Consider the following 25,726-nt stretch of genomic DNA (forward strand, 5'->3'; position numbering starts at 1 on the left):
CCAATACATCATTTTCCAGAAAATTATTAAACTTGCTCTACCAAAATGAAAAAAAAAAAAAAACACCAAGGAAGAGAAAGACATGACATCTCAAAAACTGAGGATCCAATGTAAAAGGAGACAGGATTCACCAGGATGATGGTGAAGGGAGATTATATTGATGTCCACTGTTTCAAAGGCCCAGAAAATACTAGTCCAGATTGAAGACCAGAATGCTTTAGGAGAAATGCCACCAAGAACAAGAAACTGATATGACACATGAAGTGTTTGAACAGACTGAGTGAAGAAACACAGATCTTGGGGCAAGTACAGGGATAAATTAGCAGTGAGCATGGCAACTAAAAAGCAAAGGATCAAACAAGGCAATTCTTAACTGCAGAGAAAACAAAAAGCTATGCAAGTAATCATAATATAACATGCTGCATGGCTCAGCTGTGACTAGGTTTACCTAGTCATATTCATGAAATCACTGATGACCGCTCTAACCAAAATATGACAACGATAAAATGATATGTTAGGGTCAACTACAATATAGGGAAGATACGAGTATGGGATAAAGGGGCAGGAGAGCTAAATCTTCATCTTCCATAGTGGGAAGACAGTACATAACATCTAAAACTGAAAAGTTGAGAAATAGAATACATGTATTATTTTAAAATGCAGGTAAAACGCCAAAAGCAGCAGCTAGTAAACGCTGGTACACATTCTATTGATTACTCAATACCTGACATGTAATAGACTTTCAGTGAATGATTGAATTGTGTTGATGTGCAAAAGAATAACTATAAACTAAAGTGTGTGCCTGATATGGCTTGGCTGTGTCCCCACACAAATCTCATTTTGAACTATAGTTCCCATAATTCCCACTTGTTGTGGGAGGGAGCCAGTGGGAGATAACTGAATCATGAAGGTGGCTTTTTCCCATGCTGTTCTCGTGACAGTGAGTAAGTCTGACGAGATCTGATGGTTTTATAAATGGGAGTTCCCCCGCACAAGCTCTCTTGCCTACCACCATGTAAGATGTAACTTTAATCCTCATTCGCCTTCAGCCATGATTTTGGGGCCTCCCCAGCCATGTGGAACTGTGAGTCAATTAAACCCCTTTCCTTCATAAATTACACAGTCTCAGGTATATCTTTATTAGCAGCTTAAGAACAGACCAATACAGTGCCCAAATTCAAACTCTTTAAAATGTTGGCCGGGCGCGGTGGCTCAAGCCTGTAATCCCAGCACTTTGGGAGGCCGAGACGGGCGGATCACGAGGTCAGGAGATCGAGACCATCCTGGCTGACACGGCGAAACCCCGTCTCTACTTTAAAAAATACAAAAAACTAGCCGGGCGAGGTGGCGGCGCCTGTAGTCCCAGCTACTCGGGAGGCTGAGGCAGGAGAATGGCGTGAACCCGGGAGGCGGAGCTTGCAGTGAGCTGAGATCCGGCCACTGCACTCCAGCCTGGGCGGCAGAGCGAGACTCCGTCTCAAAAAAATAAAATAAAATAAAATAAAATAAAATAAAATAAAATGTTAGGAGTTGCTCTTTAAGATGTTTTCTTCTATTTATATCCCAAGTACCTAAACTTTCTGAACAGAAAAAAAAAAAAAGAATGATGATTGTTTTAAATTATTTATCCAAAAAAGATTAATGATGTTTCTCAAATGAAAAAAAAAAAAAACCACTGATATTTTACCACAGAAGAATTTGATAGCACTATTGATAAGCTAATTACCTCCTTAGATAATCAAGGAATAAATCAGGCCCAATATACACTTGAATTAAGCAAGGGAAATTTCTCTTCACACATGGTGGATTTAAATCTTAGCTTAGAACTCAGATGAGTATTTAAAATACATAAAAAATGTATAAATAAAACAAAAAGTTACCTGGTAAGCAAAATATTTATTACATTTCTTTGCTTGATCTTGAAACAGTTACATCGGTTGTGAGGAAAGGATATTTTGTTATAGATATATATAGGGCAAGATAGATATCTTTTTATTCATGCTTAACAAATTCTAATTAAAAATTTAAATAACCAAAATGACAAACTAACTGATTACAAAAATATAATGATTGAACTGTCATTAGGATAAGCAAGTCCTTGTAAAATCTACTATTCCATCTTTTCACACATTTATTGGAGGAGCACATTTAAATCACTACAGGTAGACTAGAAATAACACTGTTTTCAAAAACTTCCCCATTGAAGTGAGTTGAAATAAATAACTGAGCCCAAGAGTAGTCAATAAAATTTCATTTATTCATTCATTCATTCATTCATTAAGGAAACAAGTACTTAGTGAGTAAACCTACTATGGGCCCGACATTGTTTGCTAGTCTTTAAAGCACAGGATAACTTACTCCTAGGTGTGTTTTTCCCTCCTCTTCTATAAACCTGAAAATAAAACATACAAATCAAGAGAAATGAAGGATCTGTTTACACAGCATTCAGGTGATATTATTTAACTGAAAGACAAATCATCCCATCCATTTGAACACAATTATATAAAGAGGTACCTACCTTTTCTCTTCAAATAATTGTATAGTACACCATAGAGAATATTTTTCTTCTCACGTGATTGTGCTGCGCATGCTCTGCTACGGTGGTTCCAAACACGAATAAATATACAGAGGTTTGCATAACGCTCCATTTTTTCTTCACAGGACTTACTACTATGTAAGTCCAGTAGTGCAGAGTCTGGTGGCACTGTTGACATTTTGAGCAAGGCAATTCTTTGTTGTGAGGGGTTGTCTCGTGTACTGTAGGATGTTTAGCAGCATCTGTGGCCTCTACCCACTAAATGCCAGTATCATCCTCCCCTCCAGCTATGGCCAAAAATGTCTCCAGACATTGCCAAATATGGGAGGGGGGCAAAACTGCCCCCTTTTGAGAACCACCACTTTAGAGAAACACCTCAGAGAGAGAGTGTGATTATAGACAGAAGAGAAAGCCAGATAAAACAGTAATCTCTCTTTCAAAAGTGTAGACTTCTGGTTTAACATATGCTAAGTACATCAACCTTTATGATGCTACTGCTCTACCACCATTTTAAGTTCAAATGCCTTCTAGTTCTAAATCTAAATTAAGGTAAAGAAAGGGGAAAATTCCTATTAAAACAACTCATGAATACAAAGGAAATAATTCTGTCTAATCTTTCCTCCACCTTCCACTTTAAAGAACACCAACGTCAGCCGGGTACGGTGGCTCATGCCTGTAATTGGGGTGGGTGGATCACGAGGTCAAGAGATCGAGACCATCCTGGCCCACATGGTGAAACCCCGCCTCTACTAAAAATACAAAAATTAGCTGGGCGTGGTGGTGCAGGCCTGTAGTCCCAGCTACTCGGCAGGCTGAGGCAGCAGAATTGCTTGAAACTGGGAGGCGGAGATTGCAGTGAGCTGAGATGGCGCCACTGCACTCCAGTCTGGTGACAGAGCAAGACTCTGTCTCAAACAAACAAACAAACAAACAAAAAAGAACACCAAGGTCATCTTTTTGTAAATTACCTAGCATAATCTCAGAAGTTTTGACAAATATTTGAGTACCTACTATGTGCCAGACATAGATCTGAGTGCTGAAGAAAGATTTATCAACTGCATTTACTGAACTGAGAAATAATTCTTATAAACATTTAACAGGTAAATATTTGTGACCTTGGTTTTGGCAAAGGATTCTCAAATATGACACCGAAAGCATAAACAAAAAAAGAAAAAAAATAGGTAAGCTGGACTTCATAAAAATAAACTTTTGTACTTCAAAGGACACCATCTAAAGATCACCCACAAAATAGGAGAAAATACTTGTAAATCATATATTCTATAAGGGACTTGTACCCAGAATATAAAAAGGGCTCTTACTACTTAATACAAAAAGCCCTACATCTTAAGATGGTCAAAGGATATGAATAAACTTTTCTTTAAGAAAGATATACAAATGACCAACAAGCACATAAAAAAGACACTCAGCATCATTACTCATCAGGGAAATTCATACCAGAATCACAATGGGATACCACCTTCACACCTACTAAGGCTATAATAAAAAAGTCAGGCAATAACAAATGTTGGCAAGGACGTGGAGAAATTGGCATCCTCATGGTCAAAGGGAATGTAAAAGGGTGCTGTTGCTTTGTGAAACAAGCTGGCAGTTCTTCAAACAATTAAACTTAGAATTACCATGTGACCTAGCAATTCAACCCCCAGGTATATACCCAATAGAAATGAAGACATGTTCACACAAAAAATTGTACATGAACGTTTATAGCACCATTATTCATGATAGCTAAATGACCCAATCAACTCAAATGTCCCCCAACAGACAAACAGATAAACAAAATGTGCTATAATCATCCAATGGAATATTACTCAATCATAAAAAGGAATGAAGTACTGATATACACTACAACATGGATGAACCTTGAAGTAATTATGCTGAGTGAAAAAAACAGTCACAAAAGGGCAAATATTGTATGATTACATTTATATGAAATGTCTGCAATATGGAAATCTCTAGAGACAGAAAGTAGTGGTTGCTTAGGGCTGGAAGGGGGTGGGCATGAGGGTGGGAAGTTGAAATTGGGGGGTAAATGGGATAACAGCTAAAGAAATGGGTTTCTTGTGAAATGATGCAATGTTCTAAAAATGACTGGGGTGATGGTTGCACATATCTATGAATATACTAAATATACAGAAATATATACCACTTATATACTAAAATATGTGCTACTTATACTAAAACTCACTGAATCATATACTTTAAATAGGTGGCTTTTATGGCATGTGAATCATGTCTCAGTAAGGCTACTTAAAAATAATATCTTGTTTAAAATATCCTCACACATCCGAAGAGATCTTATTCTTTTGGTTGTAAGTATGAAATGATTACAACAACCAAAGCCAGGACTGGCTTTGGTATTTAAACTATTGAAAACGTTCCAGGTAAATATTTAAGACTATGAAAATCTTGAAAGTCGAAAAAATTAAAATGAAGGCATCAAGGAACTTCCGGAGGACATAAAATGCAGTGATTGTTTAAGATGTATTGGGGGCATTAAGTAATTAGATTCATGGGGGTGGAATGTAAGCAAGGAGAGTTAAAGTGTTCATATGAAAAGCCTCAGTCTGGAAGATACCCCTTCTTTACCAGCTTGCAGTGATTCTGAAAGAACGATATTTCTTCATGTGCACTGTAAACCTTATTTTTAAGGAAGCTAAAAATATCCCCCCCCCCCCCAATATGATTTACTCCAGTAACAAATAGGAAGTCAAGTAAATGATAAAGGGCCAAACAAAAGAGATTTAAGGAAACACATAAAGATAAACCAGTTCCCAGGAATGGCTACTGGGAAGTTTCAGCAATCAGCATGTGTTATCGCTTTTTACAGGCAGAGCATAAGATGATATGATCCGTGCATAGCTCACAATTCCATTACCGAGACATTTCAACCTGTGTCATTGTCAGTCCAAATAAAGTCCGTTTCTGTGTTTGCCTTGTGCAATATGCCGGTTAATCTACCCTAACTCATTGCAGAGCTCCTGGTATGCGTGGTCTGGGGAGTCCATACCTTCCCCGACTTGAAGAATCACCAACGCCAGCGATAAGGAAATGTCCGGGGGCATTAGGAATATTTTTGAACCTCAATAAATTTCTGCTCCTTCCTTGACCATTGCAAACAGTCCGGTTTGCCATCTAGCTGATTCTCGGTACCTCATACAGTACTGTGCTCCAGTTTCAAAGCAAAATTAGGGCTAATATGTGGTGGTGGGTGAGGGGCGGGGGTGGGGGGTGCAAGAAGAAAACAACCAAAGGTTGAACTGGCTTTCCCTACAGAGCCTCAGATTTCAAAATGACTGCCATCGAAGCTAAAATGACCCAGATTTGGGGGACAAGGGGGGAAGAGGGTCGATATTCATTCCCCTGCAGGGTAGCTGTAGCTTGGTTATGGGAGTAAGGAACTAGGGAAGACGGGGTCATCTGCATGAAAACAGAAATAACGGGGAATGGTCTTTAAGTACCACGCACCTCTCTCAGTGAATCACTGCAGTGTCAGCCCTGCACTGATTCCATGATTTGCCAAACAGGATGAGGTAAGGCACAAGCCTGGAGCCCCCTCCTCCTCCTCCTCCTCCTCCTCCTCCTCCTTCTCCCCCCTCCCCCGCGCAGAAAGGCGCATCCCTCCGCGAAGTGCACCACGCAGCCCCCCGCGGCCCTGGCTGAGGGGCTGACGTCACCCTTCTGCATTGAGCTTCAAGGACCGGCGGCAGCACTGGATAGATGGAGAGTCGAGTTGGGGCGCTATCTCTATCACCAACTGGAGGGGACCCTCCGCCAGGGCGCTGCGGATTGTGTTCATGCAGTGACAGAACGACCAGATAGGGAGTGTAAGGATGCAGGGAGGTGGGAAAGGAATCCAAAGACTCGTCTCTTGGGTCACCAAGAAACCTCAAAGATGCCCCCGGCTTATGTAAGACCCTCTCCCTTTCGTGCGCCTCCACGCGGTGACAACGCCTGCTCCCCATCGTGCGCTTGGGAGACTTCGGTCGCCCTTGCCCAGCCAGGCAGGCACAGTGCTTCTGGTGCCTCCCTCTCGCAGCCCCGTGGGGTCGGGAATAACTGCGAATCTGAGATTAAACCCCACGCTCCCGTGTCCTCTCCTAGCCGGTCACAGGTTAGCTCCAAGAGGCGCCGCGAACCGGCTGGTAGGGGAAGGGAGTGAAGGGTGTACAGCGAGGAAAACAGACGAATAAACCCGCAACTTTCCCCAGGAGCTGACCCTATCCCGGGAGATTAAAAAAGAAACTAATGCATTAACATTCTTTTTTTGGAAGGTCGACAACCTGCAGTCACCGACACTACGCAGCCCCTTGCAGCCCGCGCGGAGCGAGGTCTAGGGTTCCAGCAGCCCCGACCCGCACCCTACCATCCTGCATCCCCGACCCAGCACCCCGCGCCTGTCTCCTTAAAGAGGGGTCCGAGATTTGATTTTTGGTTTGGGTTTTCCTCCCCACTTGTTTCTCAGAGCATCATCATACGGACAGATGGACAGCGACTCGGCCACGGGCCCGGCGTGGGCACTTACCCAGAAGACGAAGGAGTAGATGATGAGGAGGGTTTTGAGACAGGTTATCACAGGTTTGGTCTCCATTCTCCTCGATGCCATACTACAGAGCTCCGGCGGCGGCGGCGGCGGCAGGCGGCGGGCGGGCGCGCGGGAGGGGGGAAGAGGCGGGCCGGGGCGGGGCGGGCCGGGGGCGCGTGCGGCGAGAGGCCTCGTGAGCGCGCCGGCGAGGCCGTGCGCGTGCGTGAGCGCGCACCGCGCGGTGCTCCTACTGAAAAAGCCGAGCAGGGCCGGGCAGTGACTGCGCATGCGGGAAACACCGCCCGCGTCCGCAATACCGCGCAGGCTCAGACCCCCAGCGGAGGAGAGAGACGAGGCCAGGCGAGGGGAGACCGGGCGCGGCAGGACAGCGGGGAGGGAATGGGAGAATTTAGAGGCCGGGTCAGAGGTCACGGGAACCTCTCCCAGTCCGCCCTGGCATTTAGATTTCTGCTTTGTACACAGTTGGGCGTTACATTTGCAGGGATGCCTGCACCTGGCTATGGGAAGTTTATGGGTGCCCCCCTGCCCATCAGTCACGTTTCTGCATTTTGACACCCGCCAGAGCCTTCTCACATGGAAGTGGCCCAGTAGTCATGTCCTTGGCAACCAGCAGGCCTTGTCTGTGCCAGGAACAGACTGTGACAGGTGGCCGGAGATACAGCTGGAGGGATGGACAGGAACCCAGGAGCTCAGACAGACCCCAAATCCTCGCCACCACAGGTATCTGCAGGCTCCTCCATTTTTTAGATTTTTCTTACATTGTGAAATGATAAAACGAAATGACAAAGGTCTGTATGAGGCGTCATCCTTGCTGCACATACAATGTTTAACAGGTAACAGAAAAATGTTTAATATGCCTGAGAATCATTTGCGGCACGCTAACAAGTACAGACCACCTCCCTCCTGGAAGGGAAAGCCGCATTGAGGTTAAAAAAATGTTCACAACCAATTTGGAGTTCCTCAAAATGTTGAACAGAGTTTGCGTATGATCCAGCAACTCCATTCCTGGGTATTTACCCAAGAGAAATGAAAATATATGCCCACGCAAAACCATATACATAAACGTTTATAGCGGCATTATTCACAATAGCCAAAAATTGGAAGCAACTCAAATATCCATCAGCTGATGAGTGGATGACCAAAATTCAGTACATCCATACAATGGAAAATTATTCGGCCACATAAGAATGAAGTACTACTGATAAATGCTGCAACGTGGATGAACCTTGAAAATAAGCGAAAGAAGCCAGACACAAGAGACCACATACTGAATGATTCATGTATAGGAAATATCCAAAATAGACAAATCCGTAGAGACAGAAAAGAGATTAGTGGTTGCAGCGAGTGGGAGGCAGGAATGAGGAGTGACTCTTAATGGGTAAGGGGCTTCTTTTTAGAGTAATGAGAATGTTCTAGAATTACATAGTGATGATGGTTGCACAATATTGTGAATTGCTAAAAACCACTGAGTTGTACACTTTAAGAGGATGGCTTTTATGATATATTAATTATATCACAATAAAAATGTACATTCCACCCAGATATGGTTTGTAGAGTAACACACAGATTCAGTGGGAGATTTAGCTTGATTGCTGAGAAACTAGCCAAAACAGCAACACCATCACAGATTAACTCAATCGTGGATGATTATGTTAAGGATACATATTTGTGAAAGAGTGAAAAACAGAGTCGATAAGGCTTGGGAAAAGCCTGCCAAGGTCAGTTGTTACAGGAGTAATTATTACCTCTATCGAGTTATATGTGGTCTCAGGTCAGTAAGGTAACTGTATAAACAGTACACAAATACGAGGAAGAGGAGAACCTGTTTAAGGAAATTGTCAACCATAACAAAAAGGTACGTGGGCATAGAAGAGTGGAATAGGTGCAGGTGAAAGAAGGGACAGGTTGAGCAAGGTGTCTGTTGTAAAGGGGTCTTGGCACACTGATTCTCGATGCTGGGTGCTCATTTGCATCACCTGGTGTTTTAAAACAATTATGAATGCCTGTGCCTAATACCAGCTATTCGGAGTCATTTGGTGTGGGGTGAAAGCTCTGCTTTTTAGAAGCTCTTCAGGTGGTCTGAATATTAAGCAAGAGTTGAGGGGCATTGCCCCGTACTGCAATGAACTTAAACCCAACTTCAGAGAGGAGCTTTCTCTTTCATTCTTACAGTCTCCAGGTTGATACCAAATGCAGCAGCAGCAGGGAAAGGATACTGAAGACTTCAAACCCAGTGGGTATCCTTAGCATCAAAAGATCTTGGCCATGTATAATTATTCTGTAAAGGGGTCAGAAATCTCAATGTTCAGCCAAACAGTGACACTGCTAAGCATCATAGATAATTTGGTGAGTTAATATATGACGTTCACAGAAGACACCCATCAGTTTAAACTAACTCACAGTCTCACAGTTTGGAGCATTTTTGGAATATCTCTAGGTCCAGATTCTTGGAAACTTGGACTGTTCTAGCAAAAATAAACCATTTAAATGTAAAGATAAGTATGAATATTCAGTAATGTAATTAGTAGATAAATTAACATAGCTTGTAGCTAGATCCTTGCTCTCCAACTGTGGCCCATGACATATATATAGGGTGACAAGCCATCCCAGTTTGCCCAGGACTGAGGGATTTCCCTGCGTTCAGGATTTTCATGGCTAAAACCAGGAAAGTCTTGGGCAGACCAGAACATATTGGTCACACTAACCCTGAGCTGGCAGCATTGACATCCACTGGAAGAGCTGTTTGAACATGCAGAACCTCAAGCCCCACCCCAAGCCCATGTTAACAAGATCCCTAGGGAAGTCAGATGCACAGTAATGTCTGTCATCTATTATGGATTGAATTGTGTCCTCCCAAAAGATATATTGAAGTCCAGGCTTCGTGCGACTGAAGTCCTAACCCCAGTACCTCAGAATGTGATCTTATTTGGAAATAGGGTTGGTGCAAATATAATTAAGACAAGGTCATACTGGAGTAGTGGGGCCCTTAATCCAAGCACTTTTAAGGGCTCATATCCTTAAAAGAAGAGACACAGGGAGTGGGCCATATGAAAACACAAAGACACACAGGGAGAAGGCCATTGTAACAACAGAAGTAGAGATCAGAGTGATGCAGTTGCAAGCCAAAGACTGCCAAGGATTGATGGTCACCTCCAGAAGCTAAGAGGAGACAAGGAAGGATTCTACCCAGAGTCTCAGAGAGAAGATGGCCCTGCTGACACTTTGATGTCAGACTCCTAGCCTCTAGAGCTGTGAGATAATTCATTTCTGTGTTTTTTTTTTTAAAGCCACTCAGCTTGTGGTACTTTGTTACAGCAGCCATAGGAAACTATCAAATGTCTAAGATTCACTGATCTATAATGCATCAGTATATAACCACAGCTGCCATATCACCAAACAACTCACAGTAGCATCATTTACAATAGCCAAAATATGAAAACAACCTAAATAAATGTCCAGTGACAAATATATTAATGAAATCTATTTTGTGGCATATCTATACTATGGAATATTATTCAGCCATAAAAAGGGATGAAGTACTGATGTATGATACAACTTGGATGAACCTTGAAAACATTATGCTGAGTGAAAGCCAGATGCAAAAGGATGCATATGTATAATTCTATTTATATGAGCTGTCCATAATAGGCAAATCCCTAGGCAGATTAGTGGTTGCCAAGGGCTAACCCTAATGGAGAATCACTGCTTAATGGATATGGGGTTTATTCTTGTGGTGACGAATAAGTCCTGGAGCTAGATAGTGGTGATGGTTGTGCAACAGTGTGAATGTACTTAATGTTGAATTGTATACCTTAAAATAGGTAAAGTGGTAAATTGTATGTTATGTGTATTTTATAACACACAGAAATAATATGTAACCACAGCAAGTCCAAGTATCCTCTGGCCTGAAGGAATGATGTGGGCTGGAGAACTGAAGGAAGGTCAGCAAGGCTCAATAGCAGGAGGCAAAGAAGATATAGAGAAGGCTGGAGAGAGGCCAGTCCATCCAGGTCTTTTTAGGTGACATTAACAATTTTAATCTTTTGCCTAAGAGTAAGAGACGTGTTTGCTTTTTATTGGCTTCAAATTCAGCAAGTAGTTCAAGGAAAACTGGACTGCTACCAAAGCATCTACCTGGACCCTGCTCCTACTGTCACCCCCTCTATCTGTTGTTCACACAACAACCAGAGTGATCTTGTTCAAACACAAACCATTTCATATCACTCTTTGGCTTAAAATTATCTAGTGGCTTCTCATCATTGCACTTGGAATCAAATTTTCACTCTTTGCCCTGACTTAGAAAGCATATATGAGGCCAGGTGTGGTGGCTCACACCTGTAATCCCAGCATTTTGGGAGGCCGAGGTGGGTGGATTTCTTGAGCTCAGGAGTTCGAGATGAGCCTGGCCAACATGGCAAAACCCTGTCTCTACTAAAAATACAAAAATTAGCTGGACGTAGGGGCACGTGCCTATAATCCTAGCTACTTGGGAGGCTGAGGCAGGAGAATTGCTTGAACCCAGGAGGCAGAGGTTGCAGTGAGCCAAGATCACACCATTGCACTCCAGCTTGGGCAACAGAGTGACACTCTGTCTCAAAACAAACAAAACAACAACAAAAGTGTATATAAGCTGGCTCTGACTCTCTCTGCCACTACTCCCCCTTTGGACCTGTGCTTCAGCTGCTCTGGCCTTCTTTCTATTCTTCAAACAAGTAGGCTTCATTCCACCTCAGAGCCTTCACATTGGCTGATCCTGTCTTTGGAATGCTTTGCCCCCTAAACTTTGAATGATTGGTCCCTTCCTTCCTGTCATTCAGACCTCAGTATAAATGTCACCTCAGAGAGGCCATTTCAAACAAAAATAGCCACCCGGTCACTATACGTTCTTATTCTCTGCATAGCACTTATCTAACATTTTCTTATTTATGAAAATGTGCTTGGGTGTTTTTTTTTTTTTTTTTTTTTTTTTTTTTTCCTGTGTCTCCTACTAAAATGTAAGTTCTACAGGGAAAGGTATTTTTTTCTGTTTTGTTCACTATTGTCTCCTCAGCACCTAGATACAGTAGAACTCAAAAACTTGTGAACTAATGAATGGCACACAGTAGTCCCTCAATAGATGATTGTTGACTGGTTGAATAGGGATATGATATTAGAAATGGACCTTGAAGTATGAATAAGATGATGGTGTTCTTTGAGGATTGGAGAAGGAGATCATTGCAGGTTAGGAACAGTGTGAAAAAAGGCAGTTTGAACAAAAGCAGAAAGCTCGCTAAGGAAAATGGCAAGGCATGCTAGAACACTGCTATGGTTTGAATGCCCCCACCAAAAATCATGCTGAAATGTATTCCCCGATGTAGCAGAATGGAGAAATGTGGCCTCTAAGAGGTGACTGGGTCATGAGGGCTCTGCAGTCATGAATGGATTAATCCATTTATAGATTAATGAATTAATGGGTTAATGGATTAATGAGTTATAATGAGAGGGGAGCTGGTGGCTTTATAAGGACAGGAAGAGAGATCTAAGCTAGCACATTAGCATGCTCAGCCCCCTCCCCCATGGATGTCCTGCACTGCCTCAGGACTCTGCAGAGTCCCCAACAGCAAGAAGGCCCTTATTAGATACAGCCCTGCAACCTTAGACTTCTCAGCCTCCATACTGTAAGAAATAAATTCCTTTTCTTTATAAATTACTTAGCGTCAGGTATTCTGTTATCAGCAAAATAAAACTAACTAATACAAGGACCTAGAGGAGGAAAAAATATAGAAATATAGGTTGGGGCCGGGCGCGGTGGCTCAAGCCTGTAATCCCAGCACTTTGGGAGGCCGAGGCGGGCGGATCACAAGGTCAGGAGATCGAGACCACAGTGAAACCCCGTCTCTACTAAAAATACAAAAAATTAGCCGGGCGCGGTGGCGGGCGCCTGTAGTCCCAGCTACTCGGGAGGCTGAGGCAGGAGAATGGCGGGAACCCGGGAGGCGGAGCTTGCAGTGAGCCGAGATCGCGCCACTGCACTCCAGCCTGGGCAACAGTGTGAGACTCCGTCTCAAAAAAAAAAAAAAAAAAAAAAAAAAAAGAAATATAGGTTGGGCTGTGGTGGTAGAAGGCCTTGCTCAGGCCATGCTAGGACTCACCAGTATAGGCAGTAGGGAGCAGTGGGAAGTGTCTCAATGGGGGAGCTATGTGATCTGACCTGTGTTTTAGGAAAGTAACTTGGGAAGGAGTATGAAGCATGAGAGGTTGCCAGAGAAAGAGACGAGGAACAGGAAGAGTTAGGCGGTAATTGCACTTGCCTAATTGGGAGTTGAGGGAGGGCTCCACCTAGGGATGTAGCAGTGGCTCTGGAGAGGAGCAACTGGCCTGACCATTTTGTCTCAACTCTGGCTATATGAAAATCCACTGGGGAGATTTTAGGTATGTGAATGCCTGAGCTCTATCCTTCAGGAATTCTTTTTGAATCAGTCTGTGGCGGGACCCCAATAATCAGTATATTTTAAAAGCTTCCCCGATGTTCCAGCTTGGATTAAAACCTCTGGGACAGATAAACCATTTGGAAATAGAATAGACAGCTCTCAGAACTGAATGGATCTGGGTGATGAAAGAAAATATGACTGACTTTATTCTGAGTAAACTTGTAAGAGTTTTTAAAACACACAACCCTGATAATATATGGTACATCCAAACAGTGGACTAATATACAGTTATTAGAAAGTATGTATATGAAGAGCATTTTTAGTCACAAAGGAAAAGTTTTGTCATTAAGAAAAGGGCAAACAACAAAAAAAGGTATATGCAATATGACCTTAACTATAGAAACTATATAGAAAAGAGTTTAGATGAAAATGTGTATAAAATTTTCACAGCGGTGCCTCTGGGAAGGAGGTTATAGGTGATTTTATTTTCTGTATTTTATATTTCTTCTATTTCTGAATATTTCTAAATGATCATATGTTACATTTATAATCAGAAAAGAATATAAAGGAAGCCTTCTACCCCAAAGATTAAAATATTAAAGTTTTAGGATCTAAGGGGGGAAAACCCTGAACTATCTTGAAAACTTGCTGATATGAAATTTGAGCATACCCCTGTTCATCTGTTTCTATATTTATGAATATATCTGAGTATTTCTAGGATCCCTACCTGAGCAGCCCAAATGACATTTTACCCTGGGATTCAGAAACATCTACTGGACAGAGACTAGACCCGTCAAGGGTATGTTTGCAAGTCACTTGACTGAAGAAGGGAAAGAACTGAGCTTTGAAAACTTGGTTCAAGGAGCCATGGTTAGTGTCAGAGGGTTAGAACTATTCTAAGGATAGCCCAATATTGGCGTAAAATGAATGATGCGAGCCCTTACCTTTCCTCCATAGAGATTTACCCTGAGCCTTGGGGGTTAATGAGATGATTTTAACAAAGCTAGATTAGAAAAAAAAATTCATAAAGATATTGGGAGCACAAAGTTTTGTAGCCAATATAGCTTGCTGAACAAAAAATATCAGGGACAAAAGGTACTGTTCTCATTTCAACAGAATGACAGCTGAATGGATCAGAACATGAGGTAGAAACATAAGAGACTCAAGACAACTTCCCCAAAACAGAACAAATTAAAAAGCCAATGCCACTTAGTAACAGGACTACATTCATGAGACATACAATGGTAGCACTCAAGTGATAGCCAGGAAGACTGGGTTTGTAAATATAAGTGCCACCTCCCTTCACATTGGGTACTTCCTGAACATGGGACAAATTTGAGAGGGGTTAGAGTTCTTTAATTTTGTTTTTGTTCCTTGACCCAGTAATTCCTCCTCTATGAATTGCCCTAAAAAGATAAATACATGTATAAAATATATCTGCAAGAATACTAATTTTTTATAACAAAAATTAAAACATTTTTTAAATGTTGTGCATAGAGGCTAAACCCTAAAAACACATTTTGAAAAATTATTATCAGGACCTTATAGTTATTCTGTGACTACTGGTATATAGGGCAATGCAAGTAAAATTTTTGTGTATTTCAAGGTACAAAAATTATAACTTAAGAATAAGCTACAGATCTCAACCAAATGGGAATATAATGCGAAGAAAACAATTTTTGAGGTCAACTATATAATTGTTGCTCCACATGCACAGAACTCCAGTGTTCTTCCTTTTATAATGAACACAAATCTGCTCTTGGATGTCTAGAACAGAGTTACTTAGAGCTGCTCTGTTTTATGTATTACCTTTTTCTTGCTTAGCTGAAGGAGAACATATCCCTTCTTAAATACCTCTCCTAGAAATTAAATATCATTGTCCACTGGATTCAGAAACTATCCCACTGATGGCTTTGCTTTCCACACTTATGTTGTGTCTCAAAACAATCTAAATATCCAGCAATAGGAGATCAGTTTAAAACATTATATTGTGCAGTAATTTTTCCCTTGGCTCCCAGTTATACTTTCATTGTTCTCTCTGTATCACAGGGAGCTAGAAACCCACAAACTACATTTTTCAGATTCCTTTTCCAATTAGCCTCCTGTTAGGTTTGCCAGTGGGAAGCACTGGTGGAGAGACTATGAGGTGAGAGGAAAAAGAAGCCTCTTTTTTTGTCTCCAGAAGTCCCTCCAGCAGTAGTAGCAGCAGCAACAGTGACTATAGGCAGCCATTTCTTTCCAAAACATCTGTGACCGTTTTAACAGCATTAGTAAAGCTATAGCATCCTGTATTCCTACTCAGTGGGAGCAGCACCCCCAAAAGCAGCAGTGTTAGCATCACTCACAGATCAGCATTAAGTGACAGGTTATGGGTCCCAGCCCAGAAGTAGTAGAGCTTTCTGGTCTCTGGGTAACACACACTGTAATGAATTATAAAACTAGCCAAAATTCTTTCTCTCGGTTTCCACGACCTTTTTCAATGTGACTTTGCAGCTCTTCCCATAAAAAGTAAAATTTATTTATTCTCTCTCTGAATCTTGGCTCACCTTATTCCTTATTTTGAACAATAGAAGACAGTGAAAATGACGTTGTGATAGTGCTAAGCTTAGGCCTCAAGGGGACTCACCATCTTCTCCTCACTCTTTTGGAACCCTATGATTGCCATGGGAATAATCCCAGATTAACCTGCTAGAGAATGAGAAACCATGTGCATCAGAGTCTAACCAGCCCTCTTGTTTCCACTGATAACTCAGATATGTAAGGGAGCCCAGCCACAATCTGCAAAGTCAACCCAAAACCAGCAGGAAGGAGTTCAACTGAGACTAGAGAACTACCCAGATGAGCCCAGCCTAAATTGCTGACCACAGAATTGTTTTAAAAATAAAACCAGTAAGTTTAAGGTGGTTTGTCACACAGCAATAGCTAACTGATACACACCTTTGTCCTTTGTGTTTTTTCAGTACTTTTTGTACCTTATAGCAAATTACTTTTTTTTTTTTTTTTTTTTTTTTTTGTGAGCAACAAGGCTGTTTATTTCACCTGGGTGCAGGTGGGCTGAGTCCGAAAAGAGAGTCAGTGAAGGGAGGTAGGGGTGGGGCTGTTTTACAGGATTTGGGTGGGTAGTGGAAAATTACAGTCAAAGGGGGTTTTTCTCTTGCAGGCAGGGGCGGGGGTCACAAGGTGCTCAGTGGGGGAGCTTCTGAGCCAGGAGAATTTCCCAAGGTAATGTCACCAGTTAAGGCAGGAACAGACCATTTTCACTTCTTTTGTGATTCTTCAGTTATTTCATGCCATCTGGATGTATACGTGCAGGTCGCAGGGGATATGATCACTTAGCTTGGGCTCAGATGCCTGACATTCCTGTCTTCTTATATGAATAAGAAAAATAACAAAATAGTGTTGAAGTGTTGAGGCAGCGAAAATTTTGGTAGGGTGGTATGGAGAGATAATGGGCAATGTTTCTCAGGGCTGCTTCAAGTGGGATTAGGGGCGGCGTGGGAACCTAGAGTGGGAGAGATTAAGCTGAAGGAAGATTTTGTGGTAAGGGGCGATATTGTGGGGTTGTTAAAAAGAGCATTTGTCATATAGAATGATTGGTGATGGCCTGGATGTGGTTTTGTATGAATTGAGAAACTAAACGGAAAACATTGAGTCCTTTTCTGCATTAAATATATAGAGTAGTTTCTGCTTGACTGAGTAGATACCTAACTTACAAGTACTACATGCATAGAATGGAATTCTATACAGCTATGAAATTAATATTGAAGCAGAATATTTTGACACAAGGAAATTCCCACAGTATTTTTAAAGTAAAAAAATAAAATAAAATTACAGTGAAAGCACCAATGACATTCTTCACAGAGATAGAAAAACAATCCTAAAATTTATATAGAATCACAAAAGACTCAGAATAGACAAAGCTATCTTGAGCAAAAAGAATAAAACTGGAGGAATCACATTACCTGACTTCAAATTATTCTATAGAACTATAGTAAACAAAACAGCATGGTACTGGCATAAAAACAGACACATAGACCAATGCAACCAAATAGAGAACCCAGAGGCAAATCCATACAACTACAGTGAACTAATTTTCAACAAAGTTCCCTAAAACATACATTGGGGAAAGGACAGTCTCTTCAATAATTGGTGCTGGGAAAACTGGATATCCATATGCAGAAGAATGAAACTAGACCCCTATCTCACACCATATACAAAAATCAAAATGAATTAAAGAGTCACATCTAAGACCTCGAACTGTGAAACTACTAAAAGAAGACATTGGGGAAACTTTCTAAGACACTGGATTGGGCAAAGATTTCTTGAGTAATACCTCACAAGCACAGGCCACCAAAGCAAAAATGGAGAAATAGGATCACATCAAGTTTAAAAGTTTCTGCACAAGAAAGGATAAAATCAACAAAGTGAAGAGACAATCCACAGAATGAGAGAAAATATTTCTAAACTACCCATCTGACAAGGAATTAATAGCCAGAATATATAAGGAACTCTAACAACTATAGGAAAAAAATATAATGATCTGATCAAAAATGGGTGAAAGACATGAATAGATATTTCTCAAAAGAAGATATACAAATGGCAAACAGGTATATGAAAAAGTAGTCAACAGCATTGATCATCAGAGAAATGCAAATCAAAACCACAATGAGGTATCATTTCACCCAAGTTAGAATGGCTTTTGTCCAAAAGAAGGCAATAACAAATGCTGGCAAGAATATGGACAAAAGGGAACTCTTGTACACTGTTGGTGGGAATGTAAATTAATACAGCTACTGTGGAGAACAGTTTGGAGGTTCCTCAAGAAACTAAAAATAGAGCTACTATATGATCTAGCAATTGCACTGCTGGGTATATACCCAAAAGAAAGGAAATCAGTATACTGAAGAGATATCTGCACTCCCATGTTTATTGCAGCACTATTCACAATAGCCAAGATTTGGAAACAACCTAAGTGTCCATCAACAGACAAATGAATAAAGAAAATGTGGCACATATACACAATGAAGTACTATTCAGCCATAAAAAAGAATAAGATACTGTCATTTGCCACAACATGGATGGAACTGGAGGTCATTATGTCAAGTGAAATAAGCCAGACACAAAAAGAAAAACTTTGCATTTATTTGTAGGAGTTAAAGTTAAAACAATTGAACTCACAAAGATAGAGAGTAGAATGATGGTTACCAGAGGCTGGGACATGTAGTTGTGAGGAGGGAGTGGGGATGGTTAATAAAAATTTAAAACGTAAAAAGTAAAATTACAAAATGAACTTATAGTGTGTTGCCAAGTTGGAGATACACACACACACACACACACGCACGCACAATTTGGAGATGTGTATCTATATATACATATAAATAATTACTATTTTGTGGGGCAATATCTCATCACTTTGTGCTTTTTCTTTACATTTTCTACATTTATTAAATGTTCTGTAAAAGCATGACTTCTTTTATAATTAGAAAAAGTTTTATTTTGAATTGTTAAATTTTAGGTCATTGAGATTGATATTTGGTTCGAGAAACATGACATCCTCTGTAAATCCCTTTTTAGCAACATATTAGAAATGATATTTTCTTTTCCAGAAAATAGGTAATGTGAGAAAACTGTCTTACCCCTGTTAGCGGTATTCCAAGCAAGGTTGCAACCAGTCTTGTTCCTTATAATCCATAATCATCCAATAGCATCTAAAGTGGGACTTAAACCTTTTTTTCTTTCTGCCCTCTTTCTAAAGTTTCCATGTCACCTTACAATGCAGCAGCTGCTGAAACATCCTCCTGACACATTTTCCCTATATGTGTCCAGCTCTAGATAATTCATTCTGGAGGTATATGAATTTTTGATTACTGAGAATCTTATTAAAAGGATGTTGTGCTTTTACACTGACTCTAATACCTGTGATAAATACTTTATTCCTGTGAAAGGAAAGATATAATTGATAGAGACTTGTCTCAGAGGAATTTAACCAAAAAGATGATAGTTCCAGGTGTCCAGGTTCTGCAAATAGTTTTTACCACTTTTAGTCAATTATACCAAGTTTATTGATCCTATTTTTGAAATCCAAAGGTAATTAATGCTCACTGAATTTAGTAGGAATACTTTCTACATGATGGTGACTAGTGTATTTTTACTTAGGTTTGTTTGTTAGAGAATTATCTTTGAGTGCACTTTAATGAACCCAATACATAAAAATGAATATATTGAAATTCCTTCTATCCTGTTTGGTTACAGTGAAGTGTACTTTAGCTGTTAAACCATGCAGACATTATGTAACCTAGGCCAGGGCCCCTTCTTACTGAAATGCATGAGTGGCTGCATTTAAAGTGAAGACTGGGTCAGTGTGGCTGAAGCAGAGCAGAACATTGATCTTATTATCAATGCGTTGAACTGCTGAATTCAGCCCTAAACTTCCTTTTGTGAGAATTATCCCCATTAGTGAATTTCTAATAATTGAGTGTGTCATCATCATAACTGAAAAGACATTGATTAGCCATTGGCATCAGGATTTAAACCCAAACAGTCTGATACAGGAACCTGTGTTCTTGACAATAGGGAGAATTATCCCCATCAGTGAATTTCTAATAATTGGGTATATCATCATCATAACTGAAAACATTTATTGATCAACCATTGGAATCAGAATTTGAACCCAAACGGTATAATATAGAAGCCTGCACTCTTGACAGTAGGTTTTGGAGCCAGAATGCCTGGATTCCCTCCTGGCCTCTGGCATTTACAAGTTTTCACATCTGTAAAATGAGGATGGTAATAGTACCTACCTTATTGTCTTCAGGTAAGACAGTCTATGTGAAGTGTGCTTAGAACAATTCTGGATAGCGAATGCTTATTAAATGTTAGTTATCATTATAACAACTGTGTCACCTCCTAATTACAGCAGTTTAGATCTATAAGGGGCCTTAAAGATGATTACGTTCACTGTTTTCAACTGGATGTCACATCTGTTAGGTATTATGAAATCAATTTGAGGGCTCTCTTTCAGCATTTAATAAAACAAGAATAAAAAACATTAGAGTATATCACATATAATAAGTGCTGTTTCATGAAATGTTTGCTTGGGGGGAAATAGCAAATATGATGGATGCTCTGCTTATGTCACTCAGGTCTCTTCTACTGGTTCTGCCCATTCCCCAGCGTCTTTGTGCAACTCTCCTACACGATATCCCCTCAAGCTCTTCAGAGAACTACCCTTCAGCTATTGGAGTCACATTAACTCAGTGTATGATATTGTTTATCTATTGCTGCACAACAATTTTTTCAAAAACCTAGTGACTTAAAACACCAAACATTTATTATCTCACATGGTTTCTGAGGGTCAGAAAACTGAGAGTAACATAGCTGGGTGGTTCTGGCTCAGGGTCTGTCATGAGATTTCACTCAAGCTGTCAGCTGGGGCTATAATCATCTCAAGGCTTGATTTAGGTTGGAAAATCTGCCTTCAAACTCAAGTCATTGTTGCAGGCCTTGGTTCCTTGCTGGCTGTTGGCTAGAAGCCTCAGTTCCTTGTCATGAGAGTCCGTGTTATGGGCCTGTTCATTGGACTCCTCAGAAAATGAAGAGTCATGTAATCCCTTCTTCAGGATATAAATTGACTTGATCATGGTACCTTAAAAAAATTAAGCTCTTGAATCAAGCTATGTCAGAGATAAAGGTGAAAGACTCTGAATAAGAATGGCCAAGTAGAGAAATACTGGTGGTTGGGGGGCAGGGGTGGAGAACCCCAGTATAAACCACACAAACAGATAAACATTCATAGTTGTGAATGTTGACAAATAGAAAAATATTCATTTTGATGATCGTAAAAGGTTTCCAAGTCTCCTCAAGTACTTACAGACACTGCATTATCTATATAATTTATTTAATTATGAGAGAAATACTTGACATAATAAGCCATCCACTATCCTTTATGACTATCTAGAGGTGGGTGATGCCAAGAGAAATAAAAGGCATGTCCATCAGATTGAGTAAACCTTGCTCTAGCATCAAGGATGATCTAGGTAAAAAATGAGGATGAACATGATTGCCAGGTGTTTGGGCCACATTCTGCTCTAATTATGAATCTCCTAGGATTATTTTTCCTGCAAGCCCTGAAAATGGTAAAAGGGGCTAACACAGTCACGAATCATTAGGCCCATGAGCACTGGAGAAATCAAGTATCCATCCATTGTCTACATGGAGGGGAAAACTTGAAACAATGCAGGCCCTTTGCTCATCCTGTGGGAGTAACTGTGGAAAGGCTCTGGAATAGAAGAGCAGAACAGGATTTAATCCTTGTGGGCAGAATTCCAATTCCACCCTTCCATTGGCCAGTGGGAAAATTCAAGCACCCTTCCCCACTGTTGCATGAAAGGGAAAGTGCATCTCACTTCCAACGCAGTACTCTCTCAATGTGTTATCAGGCAGGGTCAGCATCAGCCATATTCACTTCCTTTCGGATTTGTCTCTGAAAGTGTCAGACATCAGTCTCCCAAGCTTCAGAGGCATGTGAAGCTGACTGGCCATCTTGAAGCCAATGATGTAACTTCAACATAGATGATATCCTAAGGATTGAAAATCATAGCTTTTGCTCCATCCTTTTTGCAAGTTCAGTGCCTCACTCTGGCATGTGAATGTATTTGGAATTTACTGGTTTTCCTCCACCTTTGGGAACTCAGCCAAAACTGAAAACAAAAAGTTTTACTATTTTATCCTTTTATGCAAGTTCTCTTCCCTAGCAGAATGTGGAATTGAGCTTATCAGTAGCAACTCTTATAAAATTTTCCTGGACATCTCACTACTGAAGTTATTGGCTCTCTTTTTTAGTAAATCACAAATGAGCAGTTATTCTTGTCATTATATTCTTTGCCACACCTAGCACAAGGCCTCATTCAACAGATGCTCAGTACATGTTTGCCTGAATTGGGTCACCTGCTTTATTTTCCATTGATAAAATCAGTCAGATGTAGATAAAGTGTTAAAATGAATTACATTTGAGGTGTAGAATTAAAATTTAGAACTACTACCTTCCTTTTGAAATAAGAAATGCTTATCTTAAATAACCTCCTGGTTGGGCACAGTGGCTCACGCCTGTAATACCAGCGATTTGGGAGGCTGAAGCGGGTGGATCACCTGAGGATGGGAGTTCGACACCAGCCTGGCCAACATAGAGAAACCCCGTCTCTACTAAAAATACGAAATTAGCCGGGCGTGATGGCACATGCATGTCATCTCAGCTACTTGGGAGGCTGAGACAGGAGAATCACTTGGACCCAGGAGGCGGAGTTTGCGGTGAGCCGAGATCATGCCATTGCACTCCAGCCTGGGCAACAAAAGCAAAACTCCATCTGAAACAAACAAACAAAAAAAACCCTCAGTTTATCAGTTTCAAAAATATGCTCTTACATTTTGATTACCAATTCTTAGATAATCAAGGCAAAATAATTTTCAACAAGTAATTAAATTATCGTTAGTTATTGGACAACTGTAATTGCCCTTTTAACTTTAAACCTTAGAAACAAAGCTTCTCATTGATTTCATTTTTCTTCAAATTTGGTATGTTCTATGAACAAAATCAAATAATTTGTGATAATTATACTTTTGGTTTAAACTTTAAGTTCTAGGGTACATGTGCACAACGTGCAGGTTTGTTACATATGTATACATGTGTCGTGTTGGTTTGCTGCACCTATTAACTCGTCACTTATATTAGGTATTTCTCCTAATGCTATCCCTCCCCCATCCCCCCACCCCACAACAAGTCCCAGTGTGTGATGTTCCCCGTCCTGTGTCCGAGTGTTCTCATTGTTCAATTCCCACCTATGAGTGAGAACATGCAGTGTTTGGTTTTCTGTCCTTGTGATAGTTTGCTCAGAATGATGGTTTCCAGCTTCATCCATGTCGCTACAAAGGACATGAACTCATCCTTTTTTATGGCTGCATAGTATTCCATGGTGTATATGTGCCACATTTTTTTAATCCAGTCTGTCATTGATGGACATTTGGGTTGGTTCCAAGTCTTTGCTATTGTGAATAGTGCCGCAATAAGCATACGTATGCATGTGTCTTTATGGTCGCATCATTTATAATCCTTTGGGTATATACCCAGTAATGGGATGGCTGGGTCAAATGGTATTTCTAGTTCTAGATCCTTGAGGAATTGCCACACTGTCTTCCACAATGGTTGAACTAGTTTACACTCCCACCAACAGTATAAAAGCGTTCCAATTTCTCCACATCCTCTCCAGCATCTATTGTTTCCTGACTTTTTAATGATCGCCATTCTAACTGATGTGAGATGGTATCTCATTGTGATTTTGATTTGCACTTCTCTTATGACCAGTGATGATGAGCATTTTTTCATGTGTCTGTTGGCTGCATAAATGTCTTCTTTTGAAAAGTGTCTGTTCATATCCCTTGCCCACTTTTTGATGGAGTTGTTTGATTTTTTTCTTGTAAATTTGTTTAAGTTCTTTATAGATTCTGAATATTAGCCCTTTGTCAGATGGGTAGATTGTAAAACTTTTCTCCCATTCTGTAGGTTGCCTGTTCACTCTGATGGTAGTTTCTTTTGATGGGCAGAAGCTCTTTAGTTTAATTAGATCCCATTTGTCTGTTTTAGCTTTTGTTGCCATTGCTTTTGGTGTTTTAGTCATGAAGTCCTTGCCCATGTCTATGTCCTGAATGGTATTGCCCAGGTTTTCTTCTAGGGTTTGTATGGTTTTATGTCTAACATTTAAGTCTTTAATCCATCTTGAATTAATTTTTGTATAAGGTGTAAGGAAGGGATCCAGTTTTAGCTTTCTACATATGGCTAGCCAGTTTTCCCAGCACCATTTATTAAATAGGGAATCCTTTCCCCATTTCTTGTTTTTGTCAGGTTTGTCAAAGATCAGATGATTGTAGATGTGTGGTATTATTTCTGGGGCCTCTGTTCTGTTCCATTTGTCCATATATCTGTTTTGGTACCAGTACCGTGCTGTTTTGGTTACTGTAGCCTTGTAGTATAGTCTGAAGTCAGGTAGCGTGATGCCTCCAGGTTTGTTATTTTTGCTTAGGATTGTCTTGGCTATACAGGCTCTTTTTTGGTTCCATATGAAATTTAAAGTAGTTTTTTCCAATTCTGTGAGGAAAGTCATTGGTAGCTTGATGGGGATGGCATTGAATCTATAAATTACCTTGGGCGCTATGGCCATTTTCATGATATTGATTCTTCCTATCCATGAGCATGGAATGTTCTTCCATTTGTTTGTGTCCTCTTTTATTTTGTTGAGCAGTGGTTTGTAGTTCTCCTTGAAGAGGTCCTTCATATCCCTTGTAAGTTGGATTCCTAGGTATTTATTCTCTTTGTAGCAATTGCGAATGGGAGTTCACTCATGATTTGGCTGTCTGTTTGTCTGTTATTGGTGTATAAGAATGCTTGTGATTTTTGCACATTGATTTTGTATCCTGAGATTTTGCTGAAGTTGCTTATTAGCTTAAGGAGATTTTGGGCTAAGACAATGGGGTTTTCTAAATATATGATCATGTCATCTGCAAACAGGGACAATTTAATTTCCTCTTTTCCTGATTGAATACCCTTTATTTCTTTCTCTTGCCTGATTGCCCTGGCCAGAACTTCCAACACTATGTTGAATAGGAGTGGTGAAAGAGGGCATCCCTGTCTTGTGCCAGTTTTCAAAGGGAATGCTTCCAGTTTTTACCCATCCAGTATTATAATACTTGCCATGGGTTTGTCATAAATAGCTCTTATTATTTTGAGATACGTTCCATCTATACCTAGTTTGTTGAGAGTTTTTAGCATGAAGGGCTGTTGAATTTTGTCGAAGGCCTTTTCTGCATCTATTGAGATAATCATGTGGTTTTTGTCTTTGGTTCTGTTTATGTGATGGATTACATTTATTGATTTGTGTCTGTTGAACCGGCCTTGTATCCCAGGGATGAAGCCTACTTGATCTTAGTGGATGAGCTTTTTGACATGCTGCTGGATTCAGTTTGCCAGTATTTTATTGAGGATTTTCGCATTAATGTTCATCAGGGATATTGGTCTAAAATTCTCTTTTTTTGTTGTGTCTCTGCCAGGCTTTGGTATCAGGATGATGCTGGCCTCATAAAATGAGTTAGGGAGGATTCCCTCTTTTTCTATTAATTGGAATAGTTTCAGAAGGAATGGTACCAGCTCCTCTCTGTCCCTCTGGTAGAATT

At 40.5% G+C, this 25,726-nt stretch overlaps 1 protein-coding gene and 1 long non-coding RNA gene across 2 annotated transcripts in view; one reads left to right on the plus strand and one right to left on the minus strand.

Annotated features, from left to right (window-relative positions):
* Window positions 1–7,220, minus strand: part of LOC105499794 (tetraspanin 7) — a 119,107-nt gene extending 111,887 nt beyond the window's left edge. Inside the window, exon 1 of the mRNA XM_011772614.3 lies at window positions 7,077–7,220. Within this exon, the coding sequence (XP_011770916.2) occupies window positions 7,077–7,157 (81 nt within the window). The 5' untranslated portion in view covers window positions 7,158–7,220. The remainder of the gene's footprint in view (window positions 1–7,076) is intronic.
* A 73-nt stretch (window positions 7,221–7,293) lies between these two features.
* The window catches only part of LOC139360606 (uncharacterized), a 161,380-nt gene continuing 142,947 nt past the window's right edge, over window positions 7,294–25,726 (plus strand). The window contains exon 1 of the long non-coding RNA XR_011618111.1: window positions 7,294–7,817. This is a non-coding gene — a long non-coding RNA (uncharacterized lncRNA). The remainder of the gene's footprint in view (window positions 7,818–25,726) is intronic.

Source organism: Macaca nemestrina, chromosome X (assembly GCF_043159975.1).
Source record: "Macaca nemestrina isolate mMacNem1 chromosome X, mMacNem.hap1, whole genome shotgun sequence".
NCBI lineage: Eukaryota > Metazoa > Chordata > Mammalia > Primates > Cercopithecidae > Macaca > Macaca nemestrina.